Source organism: Dermacentor silvarum, chromosome 1 (genome assembly GCF_013339745.2).
Source record: "Dermacentor silvarum isolate Dsil-2018 chromosome 1, BIME_Dsil_1.4, whole genome shotgun sequence".
In the NCBI taxonomy this organism is placed as follows: Eukaryota; Metazoa; Arthropoda; class Arachnida; order Ixodida; family Ixodidae; genus Dermacentor; species Dermacentor silvarum.
Genome location: NC_051154.1, coordinates 267,082,731 through 267,103,240, shown reverse-complemented (window position 1 = coordinate 267,103,240; position 20,510 = coordinate 267,082,731). Strand labels below are relative to the sequence as shown.

Here is a 20,510-nt window from a genome sequence, read left to right as displayed (position 1 = left end):
TAGTGAATATAGAGAAGCACCACTCCCCCCTTTCCCCCGAGGCTACCGTGGATCTGCCCCTGCTCGCCCCAACGGTTGTCGTGTTGTGTGTACATCAACACCACAAGTTACCACAATCTCTGATTACAGTAGAACCCTGGCTGATACGTTTTTCACGGGACCGTAAAAAAAATGCAAGAGCCGAGAAACAGGAAAAATTGAGAAATGAGAGTAGTTTTGAACTGCACACAATATTATTTTACTTCTTACGTGTGAAAAAAAGTCATAGTTTCACCCGAAAGCCGAAGCATCTATTGCGATAGCAAATTAAGAGACAGCTATACAAAGTAAGGATAGTAGTTTTATTGTCTGTATAAACTTGTAAACATTCGCTTATTAACTGCTTATTAACTATATTAACAAGCCTGGTGTCAGCGCCCACAGGCAAACATGAATACATCACACTCGATAAGCGCAGACACGCGCTGTCAAACGCTGGCGTGAGGAAGTGCCGTTGCAGGCAGTGAGTGAAATGACATTCGTGCTGTTGTCTATCGCTTCAACGCAAAGTGAGCGCCGAGAACACACCTCACCCACAAAGCTACGATCCACCGACACACCTACACTTCCTAGACTCTGCCCCCAACGCAGATCGCTTTCAAGATATGGCCCGCGCGACCGTGCGCCGCCGCGCAGTACGCAGTTGATGCCAGAGTACAACGCCGCCCACTATCCCTCCCCCCCCTCGCTCCCACGCCAGTGCCTCGAGCGCAACGGAAGAAGGCATGCTTCCTCCCCGCTTTTCTTTCTTGAGCGCGCGAGATTTAGCCACGGTCGTCGGCTCCCCTCGCACGCTTTCACTCGCACATACAGCATACGGCGCGCGGCGATGCCGTTATCGCCCTTGGACTTTATACAGAACATCTATGCACCGAAACCAATTTTAGGGCCACACACGTCATAGACACCATCTTTAGAAAGCAAATACGGGTCTCAAAGGCCCTGCTTTTGCTAGCAGAAACTGAAAATACATCACAGGTGTCGCGCCCGGCACTTTAGGCGGCCAATCCCATCATCAAGCCACCAAGCCAAGCGACCTGAAAAGTCAAAATGGCCGCTCGGGCTGGCGCTGGGTGGCAGTTCACAATGCATGATGCGGGAATGGTCCCACAGTTACGACGCAGCAGTGGGGTTACCAATGCATTGGGTTCTATGGGAGCTATGCCGGGGCCGGCCGAAAACAACGTAACAGCCGGGAAAACGCAGCACCCGGGAACGTAACAGCGGGGTTCTGCTGTATAACCAATGGCAGAGAGATTTCACTGGCATCATAGCAATGACAGTAGCTACCCAGTGATCACAACTGGAGGAAAACTGCCCTGCTGCTGGAGAGCGAGTAGTGAAGTTTACTCAACACATAAAGTGTTGTGTTGTGTTTTCCTGGCACAGCCTGGACAAAACTCACACAAACTTTGCCAAATGCAGCAAAACGTAGCAAGATAAGTCTCAATTCACATTGATAATCACACAATTGGCGCATTGCTAGGCTTTCCTCCTGCTTACAAAACGAAAAAACTAAATTTCAGAGCTCACCCATATTGATGTGGTTGAGCTTGGTCATTTCAATAGTAGGAGCAACATCCCCGAGGAGAAGGTGAGGCAGGCAGCTCTCATCCTCCTTCTTGGACTGGTGCTGCAGCAAGTTCAGGCCTGCAAAAAAAATAATAATAATATACATTATTATATTATATATTACATATTATTATATTAAATATATATATATTTTTTTTTCTTCAGGCATATCTCGGGAGAAAGAACAGGATATGGATGGGTAGCTCATAGACACCACTAAAATGCTACGGTGACCACATTCTCAATGGCCCACAAGTTTACACAGACCGATCTCTTCATAAATTACAGTGACATCAATGGAAGAACTTCTCAAGAGCGAGCTCTGGCATGAAGAAAGCCCTGCCATTTATGAGCAGCCCTGAGCCGTGCAGCAAGCAGCAACCATCAAGCGGGTTGGGCTGAAATGGAGGGTTTCTTCCAGACGAATCGGTACGCCTATAAAATACAGAACAGAAACAGAAGCAGGTTGGAATTTTGCTTTTAACTTTATGTTCTCTAAGTCCCCCAATGCCCACTATCCAAGCATTTCTTGGAGTCTTAATTAAACATACATGCAGGTTGAAAGTGTCTTCCTGTTTGGAAGTCAACTTCTTAGTTAACTTGAAAACTGTAAGTGTTGCGCATGATGGAAACAATTGCCTAACAAGTTCACATCAACTTACCCTTTGAGGGTCAATTTTTTTTTGCCCAATGCGACCCCCCCCCCCCCCCCCCGGGTCAATGTTTTCATTGCTGATTTAAATTCCTCGAAAGAACCTATTTCGAAAAAAAAAAAATGGTCGTAATTTTTTAGGGTGACCGCAAAGTGACAGAAAATTGTTTGTGTTTTCTGTTGTAAAATACATGTTTATTCACAAATAAGAAGATAAGCGCACTGAAAAATGGTTGTGTGCATGTCCGCAAACCGAAACAAGTGAGAAGCCTTCGTCTTATCGCCAACAAGGTGCGACAGAGCTTTTGTGGTCGCCAAAAAAGGTAACGCAAAAACAGCAGCATCGTTTGTGTACACACGCACCTGCCCGGGAACAGGTGTAATCGTGCCGCGGTGGGCGATAAACGATCAAGTAACAAGCGGTCACCCTTTGAGAGATTTCAAACCAGATAGCCATCAGTTTAGCGTGTGCAACAAGCGGGAGACGCCGCAGGGGAAAACTGAAACTAGCCGCCGCCGCGCGCGCATGCGCCCGGGTGCGCGAGCGATAGCTGACGCACCGTTGCCATAACCAAAAAAAAAAAGAAATGGAGAGGCATCGGGGCAAGTAAAAGATTCCATGTGTTCCTGTCGAGTGGCAGCACATACCAAGCGAAAGATATGATCGAAAGAGGCGCGCTTTTTAAATGTACAAGCGATGACATACATGTACAGTCAACCACAAAAGTTTGCGGACCACGCGAGCGCGTGCCAGACTGCCTATCCGCGCCACCTAGCGGTACGCCACCTAGCGGCGACAGGGGCGCTCTCCCGGATATGAGCCCTCTTGGTACTCGCCTGCCTGTTAATTTTTTATTCTCGTGCATGACATTGTTAGTTCGTTGTGTTGACGCAGAGCGCTGTCTGCGATAAGACCGCCACATATCTGGCTTGATAGCAGTATCGGAGCAATCACTGCAACCTTTGTCGACTGGTGTGCCAGTGGGTAGATAAGTTTCACGAAGCGCTGCGACGATTTTTTTACGCGACGTTTACTGGCGCACTTTGGTTGGCAGCATCTTGGTCCAATGAGTGTTGCTGCTTCTGCGTCTTGAGAGAAAGGGTAGGGAGGTGTTTCACTGTCATCAAAAATAAAGAAAAAGCGGATGCATAGAAAATTTTCTTTCACACATAGGCGCATCTTCGCATCAGTCGCTGAAAACGTAGTAGACTTGCTTCAGGCCACGTGGTGATTGCCTATTTGGAAAGATGCCGCTGCGTGTTTCACTTGACGAAAGAAGGCACATTGTGCGTTTATTTATAGAGGGAATACCTCAGCGCGAAATCTGCCGCCGAACCAACAGGAGCCGGACTGCCGTGAATAGGATTATTCAAGCTTTCCGCGACGATGACAGATTCACAGATATGGAGCGCAGTGGGCGTCCAAGGGCCACGACTGAGGAAGAGGACCGCCTGATTACGGCCGCCATCGTGGCTGATCCTTTTCAAAGTGCAGAGGATATCCGAGAAGCGCTCTCGCTCACGGTATCGTCTGAGACTGTAAGAAGAAGGCTGAGTGAGCTTGGCCTGCAGTCTTTCGTAGCAGCACAGAAGCCCTGCCTCTCGGACAGCCAGCTACAAGAACGACTCATGTTCGCTACAGCAATGAAAGATTGGACAACAGAGAAATGGGGCGATGTCATCTTTAGCGACGAGTCAACTTTTTCCACGCGCTGGGACCAACGGAAGCGGGTTTGGCGTCCACTAAACTGCAGGTGTGTTTACAGTGTATTGGCAGTTAATTCACGAAGCTAATTCTGCATCACAACATGTTTCACGTAAAATGAGCTTTTGGACATTACGAGATTTTTCTGTAGTGGTATTATGTTGAAAACATTAACGATTGTTTCATAGTACTACTTACTCTGAAGCTAATTAAAAGCTGCCAGTGGGTCTTTCAGTACTATCTAATGATGTTGGCACGTTTTCTATTGCAACTCTATAACAGCATTATAAAGTTCATACGCAAGAGGAATCACAACATTTTTAGACGCGCCGCTGGAACCCAATTGTATGCTATTTCTTGCAGATATCTGCCTAATTACACACAGAGTGTTCTATCCAGTGGACGGTGTTCCGTGAGCGTGTGGGGAGCAATCAGCAAAGATGGCCTTGGTCCCCTTGTGCGTCTGGAAGGGCCCTTCACTGCGTCACGGTACTGCGACGTCATCACTAGACACCTCGTTCCGTATGCGCTGGACGGTCCCTTCAGCGACGGCTGCTATTTTTTTCAACACGACCGCAGCCCGATCCATAAAGCACGTATCGTCCAGTCATTGCTAGAAGAACATGCTGTTTGCCAGCTTGAGTGGCCTCCATGTGGCGCCGACTTGAATCCCATAGAAAATGTCTGGGGCATGTTGAAGAAACGGCTGTCCACACGAGCCAACCGCGGCCGCACGGCCGATACGCTGTGGCAAACGATCGCACAAGAATGGGAAAGCCTGCGCGGTCGACCGGAGATTACTGAATCTTTGTACGAGTCGATGCCCACACGCATCAATAAGGTGCTAGAAAACGGCGGACATTTCACTTCCTACTAGATCATTGAGAGACCTATGTTTCATGACACTTCTGTAAATGTCTTGTGAATAAATTCATCCCCTTCAGACACGAATTATGATGCACTGTCTGCAAATGCGTCAAATGCGCATGGCATCATTTCAAGACGCTCACTATTACATTCAAAGAAAGAAGACGAAGCAATGTGCTGTTTTGTGCGAGTTTCAGTAAAAAAAATTAATTAGCATATAACTCATTATCTAATTATTCTGAAATCCGTCAGCTTCAATGCTTGCATAAAAAGAATCAACTATTAGGCCCCAAACGCATGCACACTTGCTTTTTCGGTTGTATTCGTGTCGACCGGAGAAAAAAAATACTCTTGACGTTGGTCTTGGAACGCGGCACGTCGAACGATTGTCTAACATGGTAGTGTCTCCAGCAAAGTGATCATCTGCAGCAATACGCAGGACAATGAAGTTAACTGACCGCTAGTTGTCCCATCAGGAAGCGGACACGAATGTGCACACTGAGTTTTAGGTCATTTGAAGAAACACGTGGCGTGGGACGCGCCTCCGAAATTCGAGTCCCCAAACGAGGACGCCGTGTCGCAAAGGGTTATAAAAAGAGTCATCGCACCCGATTATTTCTTATTTTTCTAAATGTAACCACTATAGCAGCGCGGTGGTTCGGGCTTTGCGCAGCAAAACCTGGGCGCAGGCGATCAAATCCCGGCCGCTACTGTCACTTAGCGATGGGGGAGGAACGGAAAAATTCTGCCTACTGACTAAGCATCTGTGTCCCATGGCTGCCTCACCGCTCACTCACGCACTCACGAAAAAAAAAAAAAAAAACAGCGTGGCTACGCGAAAATAGAACTGATAACAGCCGAAGAATACGCTGTCTGATTACTTGTACTGATATTCTGCTCTCAAAATATAAGCAAGTAGCCCTGGCTAACAAAGAGCGCGTCACGTTGAAAGAGATAGGTAGAAAATATTTGCGCACAGTGCGAAAATAGACAGGCCATAGATTTAAGGAGGGATGCGTCTTCAACGTAGCGCTGCTGTCGATCGCTGGTGACGTAGCGGAAGTGTCGCGAAGAGGCTCTTGGCCACGCGCTCGCGTGGTCCGCAAACTTTTGTGGTTGACTGTACATCATTGACCATTTTGAAGGTGTTCGCAGAGGACGTACATGTACGTCATTGACCCTGAAAGGGTTAAAGCACCTATTGGCCTTACCTGGTCACAATGCGTTCTTTAATGGCCCCACTGAAGACTCTCATTCAAAATTGTCATTTCAACTTTCTCTACCTAAACGCTCTATTTAACAAAATTTGATATTTAATTTAGTTCGTGGTTGTACAACTCCATTTTTGTGAACGATAGTTACCTCAACACGACTATTATTTTTGTGTGCCTACTTAACAGGACCGTCCTGGTCTTATTTCAGAATTCCATAATGACTTGCCATCTGAGCTTAATGCTGCACTGATGCTAGGAAGCATTCAGACATGCAAGCCTTTCCCTTTGGTGATAGCAAACACGGGATTAACAGCACTAAGTATGGAACTTGTGCACTTGTAAAAGCTGTTTCCAGAGGAAGTAGAAAGCAAAAAGAAGCTGTGCTGACTCAAGAGCATATCGAAATAAGAGAAAAAGACTATTTCAGCACTGCAATTTCACTCATTAAGAAAGAAATCATCCACTTGATAAGCATATAAAACCAGATGCAGAAAAAAATTACCAATGGCCTTTTGGTGGTCTTGTTTTACACTACCACTGCCAATTTGCGAGTACACATGTGTGTGACAATAAACTCTTAGCAGCCAAGTAGTAGTACCAACCATGACAAAACGGTTTTAAGAACTTTTAAGTCAAAGGACTAACCATTCAACACAATGAGCATTGAAAAAAAAAATGCAACAACAAGTAAAAGCACATTAAAATATAAACCTAAGCTTACCATTGTCATAAATTGAGGCTCGGCTTGTACTGTCCAGTTCTCCCAGCTTCCTGTCAATGTTCTTTTGTTCTAAGGTGCGAATTTTTTCTTCATGATGATCATCAGGATTCATGACTAGTGTCAGACAGTGCTTGTTCTCCTGAAAGGGTACACAACAAATGGATAGTTACAGCATTCCCCCCGCTTTGTTTGTTTGTGTGTGCATGCGTGTGTGAGTTATAAAAAATTCTGGGATTTTATAAGCCAAAAGCACGATCTGATTGAGGGTAATAAGGGGGTGCATGTTAATGTTCTCATGCACCCAATGCATGGTACACAAGCGTTTTTCAAACCCGCGACCTTGTGCTTAGCAGCACAATACCACAGCCACTAAGACATCACGGCGGGGTGCATGTGTGCATGTGTGCGCATGCGTGTGTGTACAGTGACTTCTCTTGTTCACAACCACACTGCTTGAAATATTTATATATATGAGGCCAATATCAGCTCTGATGTGGCATTCATATTTGCATGAGAACCTCCACAGCATTTTTTCCTCTCATCACTTTTGTAGTGCTGAGCAGGCTGCTTTTCTTCCTTCAGCCAACCATGTACCTTTTGGTTCTTTTGTCATGTACTCTGACGCGTCGATTGCTTGCCTCAGCTGCCTCCGTGTTTACAATACACACGCATGACGCCCGGTGCGGCTCAGCAAAACTCTGTTTCGACGGATATCGCAGACGGTGACTGAGTGGACAACACAAAGCTTTGGCCACATCTTAAGAGGACATGTAAGCGGTTTCAGAGCTCGTTAGGCCTTGTCCAAATGGCACAAGCAGCGTATACGGTGCTTGTACTAAAAGCGGTGCTTGAAATGTATTCCAAGCTGTCCAAACGTTCTGCTTATAAATTAAATCAGGATCAGTGTTTTTTAATCCTTGTTCTTATTTGGCAAACATTTAAATTTGAAGCAGCGGTTTGTCGTGTCTGACCCAGCAGGGTTCATCGGTCCGGTCACTATCTCTTAATGTTTTGCCTGATTGCTTGTGGTTGCATTCAGTTGCAACAAATTCCTTCTTGCTGCGTTCAAGGCTTGGAATGCAAGTGTTCTGTACTTTGTGACAGCTTGTAGCAAAGACGTATTATTGCTAGTCACTCGCTTACTTTGTGGACCATTACGAAACGATCAGCTTAATTTGGAAATTCGTGTGTTGTCGGCATAATCGCCGTCATTCATACTTCAGCGCATTGATTCAAGTGTGCACACATTCGCTTATCCTTGATACATTGGTGATAGAGCGGACGTAAGTGGACCTAAGTTTGTATGTGAGCAGGGGTGGATATGTGTAGATAACGTGTGGATTGCCACACAGTGTGTGTGGCAATCCAGACAGTGCTAGAATGAACGCAAGTTATGCAGAAAGTACAGTCGAACCTCGTTATAATGAAGTCACATCCAACATGAAAAATTTTGAATGAAATGGAATTTGCATTAAAGGAAGCTCACTGAATGGAGGACTTACTTGCAGAGCTGCATTAGGTGGCGCATGTGTATTCAGTGGTGCAACAGCCAAAATAGGATTTGTAGCAATTTTTGGAGCAGGAAAATCCAAATTTGGAGCAGGTTACGGGAAAAAAAACTCCATTTTGGAGCACTAAAACCCAAATTTGGAGCAGTTTCACAAAGAAAGCTTACTCAGAAGACACCATAAAGTTTACCCCGCATAATAAACGCACCCCCCCCCCCCCCCCAACTTTGCATTGGATTTCTGGGGGGAAAAAAGTGCGTTCATTACACGAGTATATTCGGTAATTCACATTAGCAGCGTAGATGAGGGCAGGGGCGCGATCAGAGATCGTTGTTGGGAGCGCTCGTTCAGTTTCGCCGTGCACGGTTGACCTAGGCTGCACCCGGCGAAATTGAACGCGAGGTCCGAACAACAACCTCGATCGCGCCTCAGCCACTGCACGCATCTTTTTCCGCCAAACATGTGTAAATTACACATGCATTTCTTCGTGAGTGGTTCCCATTTCGTTTTTTTTTTTTTTTTTCTGATGAAACATGCAGCAACTGTTTGACAATCTTTTGGCATTTCGGTGGTGGCCTCCAGTTTCGGATACTATTGAGATTTCGGATATTACGGACATTTTTTGTTGGATTGTCAGGGTCCATTGTAATAATAGTCGACTTTATATATATATATATATATATATTCCAGTTTCGGATACTATTATGATGTAAGATATTACGGACAGTTATTGTCAGATAATCAGGGTCCATTATAACAATAGTCGACTGTATATATATATATATATCTCTGTCTCTCTCTCTCTCTCGCGTGTGTGTGTGTGTGTGTGTGTGTGTGTGTGTGTGTGTGTGTGCGCGCGTGCGTGCGTGCGTGTGTGTGTGTGTGTGCGCGCGCGCGCGCGTTTGGTCTGGGGCAGTTGGTCTGGGGCAGTTATATGCCAGCTAGCGAGACCAAATTTGTTATCCACAAAAATAACAACTTCCTTGTAAACCAGTGAATGCTTTATTAAATAAAACGAAGTAAAAAACAACTGAATGCCCCTTTATAGCTAAGACTTAAACTTCGTTTCAAGCACGTTTCAAGACTGGATCCCCGCTGCTGCTCAAGGAACCTTGCCTAAGAATGCGTTTTTATGCAAGGTTCCTGCAAGGTATGCGTGTGTGCATGCGCGTGACCAAATAAAATTAGCGTAGGTTGCACAAGTGGCGCAAGGCTAAAGAAACAGCGGAGCTGATCGGCACCTAGCTGGTCCTGGCCTTACGGGTTATGCTTTTCCGGAATTTATTGATTATTGATCAATTATCGATTACCTATTGATTGGCTATCGCAAGGTATGGGCCACGTATTTGGGCTAGGCTAATCACTACCAAGTCATCCCCAGCATTTTCCGGAATTTCTTGATTATTGATCGATTATCGATTAGCTATTGATAGGCTATCGCAAGGTATTGGCCACGTATTTGGGCTAGGCTAAGCACTACCAAGTCATCCCCAGCATTTCCCGGAATTTATTGATTATTGATCAATTATCGATTAGCTATGATAGGCTAGCGCAAGGTATTGGCCACGTATTTGGGCTAGACTAAGCACTACCAAGTCATCCCCAGCAATTTACAGAATTCATTGTTTATTGATCGATTATCGATTAGCTATTCATTGGCTATCGCAAGGTGATGCGAGGCGCAGCTGAGCGCAGTGACGTCTTCGCTAGGCGAGTTTTTGCGAACACTACACGGGGAAATCAAAAGCTTAAACAGCTCCGCTGTTAAAAATTTATGATGCCTGCACTCAGTTCCTGAAAGCGCAAGGGGCACCCAACACGACTCAGCGTATTCTCTGCCAGCTCTTCTAAGATGGCCCAGAACAAGTCACCAAACATCTCTCTTTGCGATTTTTTTTCTTTCTGGTTGGTTCGACAGATACGAGGGAAGGTTCGGGAACAATTTCGGCACCGCACCCTCGGCAAGTGTCCACTTGTCTCGTGACACCTCAATCGTGTGTCCATTGATAATATGCACGAACACTTTAAGATGTCCTGCTCATGAAAGTGTAAATCACACGCCATGGATTTCGCAGAAAGTTCCCGGTCAGCACGAGGAATCGCTCTGTTCAACGCCGAGCGAAGTGTCGCATAGCTGGGAGCACACAAAAAGTGGCGCGCCAAGCTGTCAACATCGTACGATAGCCGCAGTAGCGCACCCAGGATCTCTGCCAGGGGGGGGTGGGGGTACATTTTTGTGTGTGGGAGAGGGGGAAGCAAGCACATTGCATAATATGCAATTTCCTTGCTTTAGCCAGAGGAATCTAACAACAAATAAATTGCCTAATAATTATAATAATGACTGCACCAAGGATGATGACGATGTTTATTTCTTCAGCGTTTTACTCAAAGTAATTTAAGAGTGAATGAATAAATACAAGACAGAAATAGAGTGTTTTTGTTAAGCAGGAAAATTCGACCTCAAGCCACCTCTTGAATTGTAATGACAATGTGAACAGAGCGCTGAAGGTACACGTTGCAATGGTGGGGCTGGACGCGTTGGGGGGGGGGGGTTACAACACCCGAAACCCCACCCGTCGGTGTGCCACTGGATAGCCGCTTGTTGCAGTCAGGAACGCAGCACGTCGGCATCGTCTGCTAATATCCTTAACAAACGCGGCAAAGGCTACAGTTTCGCGGATGACATGCTTCCTGAAATCCGCCGTCAACAACCAACCACAGAATACACCAACGCTGCACCACGTGTTTCGTCCGGCCAGTTCGCGTAGCTGGCTGATGGGGAAGTGAAGCTGGGTGCGACAGCAGCGCCATGAGTGTGCGGGCGGGTGGCGGTTCCACGCAACGCCGCTGAGTTTTACAACTGAAGCTAGTCTAGTAACGTTGGTCAGTGCCAGGTCACTTGCTATACCGTACAAGCAAGTTTCCCGTAGAGTATTCGTAGCCGCTCTGCTCGTGACCACGTCCACGGATACGGTGAGGATCTTGTTAAGTCAACGCGGCAATGGCGAACTGCTTTCGTTACTGCAAGCAACACGCACTCCGTGTCTCCGCGAGATTTTACTGCATATACAACACACCGCACTGCGACGAGCAGCAAAAGTATTCTTTGGCACCCACCACCAAACACGGCAACATCTCGTCTAGGCCTGTGTTTGGATCTCATCTGCGCAACTGGATCGGACTGGATTGTATGGCGATGTCCAAGTTGCACGTTGCCAATGCGGCCTTTGTTTCTAGTTAAAACAAGCGTAACCAAGCAATTTCGCAGCTGGTCAGGCGTTTTGGCGCAGCATGGCACAATTTTAACATGTCACGGTTTTGGCGCAACTCAGCGCACAAATACGAAATTGTATCAAAATGGCGCAATTGGTGCAGCTGTAGCACCCCTGTGTATTAAGCTAACATTAGTGACAAGTTCTGGAAGTGTGCCTTCATGGCAGCGCAACGCATGCCATGAAGCTACAATTTTCAGCAAAAATATTGCTGCTGTGAAGCCACACCTCAAAGCGAAAGTCCAATACAACACACACCTGGCTTTACTGTTACTTTGCTGAATTTTCGGTGCGGGTTATACCTGCCAAAATACAGTACTTGCAACAGGAGACGGGGCCAGTAGCCGGCGTGTGGCCGCACTGCCGGATCAGAGGCGCTGCCATGTCAGTTGATGCGCAGCTGAGAGCACGGTCGGTGGCATGATATGTTCGAATTAATCGTTGTTAATGCTTACACATTCAAATTATCAGGCATTTTTGCACATTGAAATACACATCATTTTGTCAGGTCCACAACAACCATTCAAATAAACCACAAGTTCATATTAAATGGGTTCGAATTAATGAGATTCCACTGCATTCGTTAAAGCATACAGACTGATACAGTTAAACCTCGATATAACAAACTTCAATCTAACGAAATTCTTGATAGAGTGTAGACCGCTTATAACGTAAGTCGCCGGAGTCACGAATATCTGCACTATAAGCGGTACCACACTATAACCAAAACACCCGATTTTCAAGCCCTGCACGTATGCAAAACATGTAGACCAAGCATGTAGACACGCTTTGTACTATCGCGATTACGTTTTCGCGAGTGAGCTGGCGAAAACATAATCGCGATGTGGCCGGTGCTTAGCCGAGTCAAAACGAAACAACTGTTCGCCGCAACCGCTGCGAAAAAAAACAGTGAACGCTATTGACGCGATTATGAATGGCGACTTTGCGGTGCTGAAGGCACGCGCCCGACGCACGCACCGAGTCTGGACGAATTAGGAGCTAATCACGTGCCAGCCACGTTGAAAGGTGCCCGACTGCACCAGACAAGCCGGTTGCGTCATGCCGTTTGAGTACAGACGCCGGTTGTTCACCACTGTGACGTCGCGGAGCTCGACACGCACATGCGTTACGTCAGAGTAAATCTGCGGCTTGAGGGGAGCGTTTGCCTTCTCGGTTGACTGCTGAACTTCCAGGCAGCCACACCGTAGCCAGTATTTCGTCTCCTGCAACTGCACTATAAGCAATGCGCGTATACACAGAGTGCTATGGGAAAATGAACGGGAGCCTGAAAAGACCGTATTATACCGTATTATATCCGGTCCTGCACTATAAGCGGTTACGTCATAAGTGGTCTATACTTTATAGCACGGTACTATGCGTGCACCAAAATCCCATTCACCACCACATAATATATACAGTAAAAGCTCGATGATACGATCACGGCTAATACGAATTTCCGGATGATACGAATTTTTCTGTGGTCCCGGCCGAGCCCCAATACTTTGCAACGTGCTAGAGAACGGTTGTTACGAATTGATATCCGGCCTACGTCGGTTGATACGAATAAAAGCTGCCCCCACCGACGGCCGCGAAAGAGAAAGCGCGCAGTCACGCGCTTTCTCCCGTTCTCTTTTGGTGCGGAGGCGCGGACGCAGCGCCGGACAGTGCGGACTCCGCGACTGGGCGCCAAGAGTTTGAAGCGGTGGCGGCTTTTGTACTTTTCCTCCTTTTCGGCGGCCGCCCATCGGATGGAGTGGCTGCTGTGCTTCGGGCCACGTTCTTTGTGTTTGCGCCACTTTACCTAGTCGCAGCGAGCTATGTCTACCGAGATAGGATTGTCTACCGAGATAGAAGGACATTAGAGACTTTTTCTTCAAGAAATAAATGATTTTTACGTACATGTGCCTGAGTGAGTTCACTTCTGACTCTTTAATTTAGCTACAGTCGAATCTCGTTAATTCGAACACGCTTATTTCGAACATACCGCGCACCGACAATGCTCTTAGCAGCGCGCCAAATCACGCGGCGGCGCCTCCGACCGGCATTGCTCCGACACCGCCATAGAGCAAAAGCTCAGGAGACCCCCCTCAATGCCGCGCGCGAAGGAACGGGGAAAAAAACAAAAAACAAAAGAGAACCCGCGGCGGAAATTTCACCCTCTCTCAAATTGCAAGGTCGCCTTTTCTGCATCGCGCCGGAACAAGCATGTACGTGCCGACTAGTGTGTTCTAGACAACCGTATTCTAGCACACACTAGTGCCGACGTCTCAGCCACGCGGATAAAATGGCAGTGAACCCTTCTCCTCTATGCTTCCTCTATTTTCTAATCGCATATTGACTTTGCACGCTGCTGCAACAGCGCAGAGGGAAGCAGCGGCGGAGGCGCAGTCGGGCCAACGAAACTGCCCACGCCCGCACACGCTCGCTTCCCGGTAACGGCAGAAAACGAAACTTCAGGGAGCGGCTAAAATAAGCTGGCGCCAGCACGGCGGCAGGGCGCGCACGGAGATGTGCGCACGGAGTCGAAGGTGAGAAAGCTACGAGAGAGTTGAGAGGGAGGGAGGGAGGGCGAGGGGAGCCACAGAAGCGGCGGAGTTGACGCGGCCGAATCCGCTTCCCTGCCGCCCTCCTCCCTCACCTTCGACGGTCTCCGCGCGCACCCGTGTGCCGGCGCCGCCCGCTCCCTGAAGCTTCGTTTTCTGCCGTTATCGGGAAGCGACCGTTAGCCGGCCTGGGCAGTTTCGTGGTCCGCGCTTGCTATGCGCTTGCTCGCCGCGATATTTCACAACTCGCACCGTTCGTGCATCGTGCTATGGTACACGAATACTTCAAAAATACGTCCTTTTAATTCGAACCAATTTTCGGGCCTCTTCGAGTTCGAATTATCGAGATTCGACTGTAGGTTTTAATTGTTTCGATGATACGAATTTCGGCTAATACGAATATTTTTCGTGACCCCGTGAGATTCGTATCATCGAGCTTTCACTGTATATACAGTAGAACCCCGCTGTAACGTTTTTCACGGGACCGTAAAAAAAAAACGTAAGAGCCGGGAAACGCAAGAGCCAGGAAACAGGAAAAATTGAGAAATGGGAGTAGTGTTGAACTGCACACAATATTATTTTAATTCTTACGTGCGACAAAAAGTAGTTTCACCCGACAGCCGAAGTATCGATTGCGATGAGCTATACACAGTAAGAATAGTAGTTTTATCGTCTGTATAAACTTGTAAACATTCGGTTATTAACTAATTAACAAACATGGTGTCAGCTCCCACAGGCAAACATGAACACATCACACTCGATGAGTGCGGACACGCGCAGTTAAGCGCCGCTGCAGAAGTGAGCGAAGTGACCTTCGTGCTGTTGTCTATCGCTTCAACCCAAACTGAGCGCCGAGAACACGCAGCACGCACAAAGCCACGAGCCGCCGACGCACCTACACTGCGTAGAATCTGCCCCCACGCAGATCGCTTTCAAGATACGGCCCGCGGGACCGCGCGCCGCCGCGCAGTATGATGCCAGAGCACAACGCTGCCCGCTATCCCCCCCCCCCCCCTTGCTCCCTCGCTGGTGCCTCGAGCGCAACGGAAGGAGGCGCGCTTCTTCCCTGCTTTTCTTTCGCGCGCGAGACGCGGTCGTCGGCTCCCCTCTCACGCTTTCACTCGCACATTCAGCATACGGCCGCGCGGCTTCCCTCGCAAGCTTTTACTCGCACATACAGCATACGGCGCGCGGCGCCGTATGCTGTATGTGCGAGTGAAAGCGTGCGAGGGGAGCCGACGACTGCGTCTCGCGCGCGAGAGAAAGCATACGGCGCGCGGCGACGGCGTTATCGCACTTGGACTTCATACGGAACATCTATGAGCCAAAACCAATTTTAGGGCCGCAACGCGTCATAGACATCATCTTTAGATAGCAAAAGCGGAACACTATGTCGCACCACGCCCCAACCCTGCAAGTGCGCTTCTTTTAACCCATTATTACCAAAGCCGGCAAACCACTGGGCCCAACAACAAGAACCATATTGCCAAAGTCAGCAATTTGTCAGGTTGGAGGCTGGAGGTATGGCTGGTTTAAAAATTTATTCATAGATGGCGCAACAAGAAATATACGCTTAGTGTGCCTGGATATTCTCTCAAAGGGAGCATAGTTGCATCTACCTTTTCCTTTCACCGCTCGCATCGCTACTCGCCAATCCCCAACAAGTGATCTAAAGTTACGTCAAATGATGTCACGGTGTCACCGTGACACCCCAGGCCATTGGAAGCGAGATAGAAATTTCTTTTCACATGCACCATTAACTTAAATGGCACACACATTGATTGTGCGACTTTCTGTCCCCGGAGGCAGCATTCACCTTGCGGCAGGCCTGCGGGAAAATTGTCAGCACATACGACGGAGACGCAGGGTTCGTCGACGTCTCATCGCCAATGAACCCACGGCTTGGCTTCTATACAGTTCCATTCGAGCTGTAATGCAATTAATCAAGTTGTAAGCACGTTTTAGAGGAGCGCAGCATCCAGCTGCTACGATGTCAACAAACACTCACTTCACACAAAGCACAGTGCTTATCCATCGCTCTAGCTCGTCATGGAGGCATGGTCGCATCGAGAAACTACAAAAATTTGTTCCCGGTGGACAGTTAAAATGACTGTTCGAGCATCCAGCAACATGCGAGACATTTCGAAGCTGCAACTTAAGCATGCACACTCTTTCACTATGCATTGACTGCAACAACCAGCAACAACATTCATGAGAGATGCTTTCGCGTCAACCCACGCGGCTGCGCCACTGTCTCGTTGCAAGCTTCAACGCCATTCCAAGTTGGGATGAGTGGCTTTACAGCAATGCATTGGAACGAAATGGCGGAATTATGCGCAACTCGGCTCCCTTTGGGAGCATAAGCAGGGACACTATATACGCTATACTTGACTAAAAATTTTGTCATAGATGGCACTACTTGTCTACAACATCGAAGGTTAGGGTTTTTTTTTTATTTTTTGTACTTAGTGGAAGTTTGTGTAGTGCCCTTAAGTGCCAAAGATAATCAGTATGAAGGGCCCCATGGCACACATAATATTTGGTAGCCAATGGGTTAACGGGTATGCAATCACTTCTCACACCGTCAGAAATATTTAATGCCAATAAGTTCGAAACGGTACTGTTCTGACAGATATAATGTCAAACAAGATGGTGATTCAGAAAAGCAGTACATTCCATGGAGGAAAGATGAGCAGGATGAGTATCTCAGTTTTGCTCACTTCAAATATGAATGGCTCGTGTAAAGTGTCGCCATTTCATTCACTGGCAAGAGCAGATTGCCACTCTCCTTCAAGAACAAAATAGGTCTCCCGGTTCGATATGTGCTCCATAAAAAAGCGTGGATAACACTCAATCTTTTTACTGAGTGACTCTGAGCATGGGATGCTAAACTGGATATGTCTGTGCTGCCAAGTTTATCTTTTTGAAGAGCAGGACCTTCCGTAAACGGCATTTTAGGGTTCCATGAGCGGCCAAAATTAATCTGACCCTAACCGCTACTTGGATGTACTTTTACATTACAGTCAGCACTTAAAAAACCAATGCACGCCACAACCACACTTCGCGGAAAGACCATTACGGCAGTGGCACACAAAACTCACCGCTGTGCGATTCACGTGCCCCCAGTCCCCACTAAGCGTGTTTCATTTCATCTTCGCAGGGTTACACATGAGTGGAAATGGAGTCGGTCGGATGTTCTGCAAGGTGAAAATCACTTTCTTATCTAAGAGTGTCCGTGTAGTGTCAGCAGTCACAGACGTAGCGGCCAGAGGGGTGAAAACGAAGGGACAAGAGACGGGCAGCTAGATGTGATGACGACTGGCTCTTACAGGAAGGGAGAGCACACAGTCGGTTTAAAACCAAAACCTAACACAATAGTCTGCCTGGTCGACTTCTTGCCGACATATGACGATCGGCCGTTTAAAATGGCATATTGTAACGGACACGTGCGATTCACAGTCCACTGTCGGCAGCATGGCATATATCCATACTAGCTATTTTGCTTCCGCGCTGCATCCATTTCTACCTTATCATGATAGAAATAAATCAGTAAAAACACGCAACAAGCACTTGAAGCATGTGAGGTGCAACAGGGTCTCGTGGCCTGGCAACGTGGGCTTTTAAGGTTAGCATTGCAATGAGTACAGTGGAACCTCACTGATATTATCCCGTTTCGTACGATTTCCCGGCATCAAAGTTCACAATCGAGGAGAAAAAGAAATGACCCAATACAGTTACGCTTCTTTTTTACCGGTTAACATGTTCCCAAAAAACACAAGCTTTAGGCACCAACGTTCTGTACACTGCCAAACTGCAATCATGTGATACGTTTTCCGGCCGCTAGATCTCGTGTGAACAAGAAAAGGCACGAGGCCCGCGCAATCGAGAGAAGCAGGCACCCGCCACAGCAGCTTCCGCGCAGTAGTCGCCCACCTTTGTCACGTGAAAATGCCGGCACTCACTCAGTTGCCTTTTCCAGCCCCAGCAAATCTCCTTGTAGGTTGTCGCACATCGCATTCAGAGCTATTGCCACCAACCCTACTGCATCTTCACCTAACTGTTTCACAGTGCACGCCGCATAATGCCATTGGAAGCTTACTGCACGCTTTTAATAGGTGATAACCCAAATGCACCACTGTTTCCTGCTGCAGGCAGCGCGAAGTGAGTGTCATATTTCACTCTGGCAGCATCATATTGCAGCGTCGCATGCCAGCTCGATTTCGTTTCGGTTTCGCATCGTCACCAACTTAAACACACAATACAAAAACAGCAAAGCGCGTCTCGGGTAGCTCGAGCCTTACCAGCTCGACGTTTCGTGGCTGCAACGATTCTCACCAAGTAGGCATGTCATAACTTCCTACCAAAATGCCCCTCTAGAAGAAGCTGCTGGCCCAGGCCAAATTCAAGGATCTCAAACGTAAGCTTGCCTAAGTCACAGAACTAACAATGCTCGTCTCGGGCCGCTCAGGCCCCACCACATGCGCACGCCGGCATCTCGTGCTGCAACAATTCAGGCAATGCTTCACAATACATAGACGTCAACTGCAGTTGAGTCTGCCAAATTTTTAAGTGACTTCGGGTTGCATGTTTTCCCGATTAGTACGTTCTTTCTCACACTTTTTTCCAAAACTTATGAATGAGGTTCTACTGTATATCACCGCAGGGCGAGCGAATTTCGACATTCGTCTGCAAAAAGCAAGTAAACATTAGTGCGTTCGACACGGCCTTGGAGAAGCAAATGGGTAAATTTACACTTTTCATGGTCACGGGAAATCGTCTGAGACTTGCAGAGGTTTCAGATAAGCTTCAGATAGGCATATTCTGGATTTAGAATTATTGATAAGTCAATCCCGGATATATGAAACTCGGATATATCGAACTATTGCCTATATCGAACAGTTGTAAAATCCCCTTGAAAATCCCATGCAAAAGTATACCGATGTATTATGCAACATCGAACTCCCGTTCACCGACACGTTCTATATATCGAATGCTGCGCCCCTGCAAGTGCGCTTAACGTGTTCACTTATCGCATTGGCGTAAATATTTAATGGCAACAAATTTCAAACAGCACTGTTTTGGCAGATGCTTTCAATTAAGTTATCGAATCTGAAGGGCAGTACATGCCATGGAGGAAGAATGAGCAGTATGCTCTAGTTTAGCTTGCTGCGCATATGAATGGCTCGTGCAAACGGCGACCGTTCGGTATCGGCAAGAGCAGATCGCTACTCTGCTTCAAGAATGCGAAAGGCCTTCCAGTCCGATATGCATGCCACAAGAAAGCGTGGATGACACTCCATCTTTTCGCTGAGTGGTGGCGCGCAGGGGATGCCAAACTGCGCTGCCGGGTTTGTCTTCTTGTAGAGAAAGGCTTTCCGCAAATGACATTTTAGGATTCCGCAAGCAGCCAAGATGAATCCGACCCCAACCTCCACTTGGACGGATCTTCACATTAGTTTGAATTTACCAAAACGACTGCACGCCCCCATCCGCACTTCACGGAAAGAGCCACTGCGGCAATGGCACGCAAGACTCGTCGCAGTGCGATTCGCGGGTCCAAGCTGAGCGCATTTCATTCGTGCACGCACAGTTACATGTCAGTGGGAATGGCCTTGAATGTTCTGAAAAGCTGAACGGCACTTTCGAAACTAACAGCGCGTGTGCAGTGCCAGCAGTCACCGACGCAGAGGCCAGAGGGGAAGGGCCAAGAACGAAGGGAGTAGATACCGGCTGCGAGGCGTCAGCGTGCTGAGTGGCATACAAGAGACCCACGGACTTTTTAGGGCAGTCGACAAGTGAGGACAACTGGTTCCAACAGCCCGCCTGGCTCGTTGCCCACGTATGACAATCGGCCGTTTCAGTGGCGCATATTGTAAAGGACACGCGACCCGGTACGTTCACACGCTATTCGCAGTACAAGTGTACTGATGGCAGCGCGGCGTGTTAAAATGTTGCATTAAAAAATGTTGCAGGGAAAAAAGAATTGATGGAAATAATTATTCAATCTCTTTAACATTTTCTTTAAACACATAACAAATGCCATACAAGGTTTGGTTGAAATCTTATTAGAAATAAAAAGTTTATCTCGATCCCCTCATCCTCCCCAACTACAGAACGCAGTGCACAAGTGACATTCACAGACCTTAAAATATTGCTGCACTTTCTCCTGGAAGAAGCGTGGTTTGTTTGCCAGTTGCTCCCGCAGCCAAGAAATGTGTTCATTCACCTTGAGTGATCTGATAGGGTCACCCCCATGGTTCCACATGCCGACTGTTGCCTGCCACAAAGAAAGACAGGTAAGAGCAAGCTTACACAAACAGCAGCTATGGAAACAGTCATTGGAGATGCTCAACAACCCATGCTTAATAATTTCGCCAAAAGAGTAACCCAAATAAACCAGCACAACTTTTTCAAAAT

The 20,510-nt window shown here is 47.4% G+C and overlaps 1 protein-coding gene across 1 annotated transcript in view; it reads right to left on the bottom strand.

Moving 5' to 3' along the window:
* LOC119440146 (presequence protease, mitochondrial-like) overlaps positions 1–20,510 on the bottom strand; it is a 147,825-nt gene that overhangs the window by 73,835 nt on the left and 53,480 nt on the right. The window contains exons 13-15 of the mRNA XM_037705087.2: positions 20,236–20,370; positions 6,771–6,909; positions 1,573–1,689 (exon numbers count right to left, since the gene is read on the bottom strand). Coding sequence (XP_037561015.1) covers positions 1,573–1,689; positions 6,771–6,909; positions 20,236–20,370 — 391 coding nt within the window. The remainder of the gene's footprint in view (positions 1–1,572; positions 1,690–6,770; positions 6,910–20,235; positions 20,371–20,510) is intronic.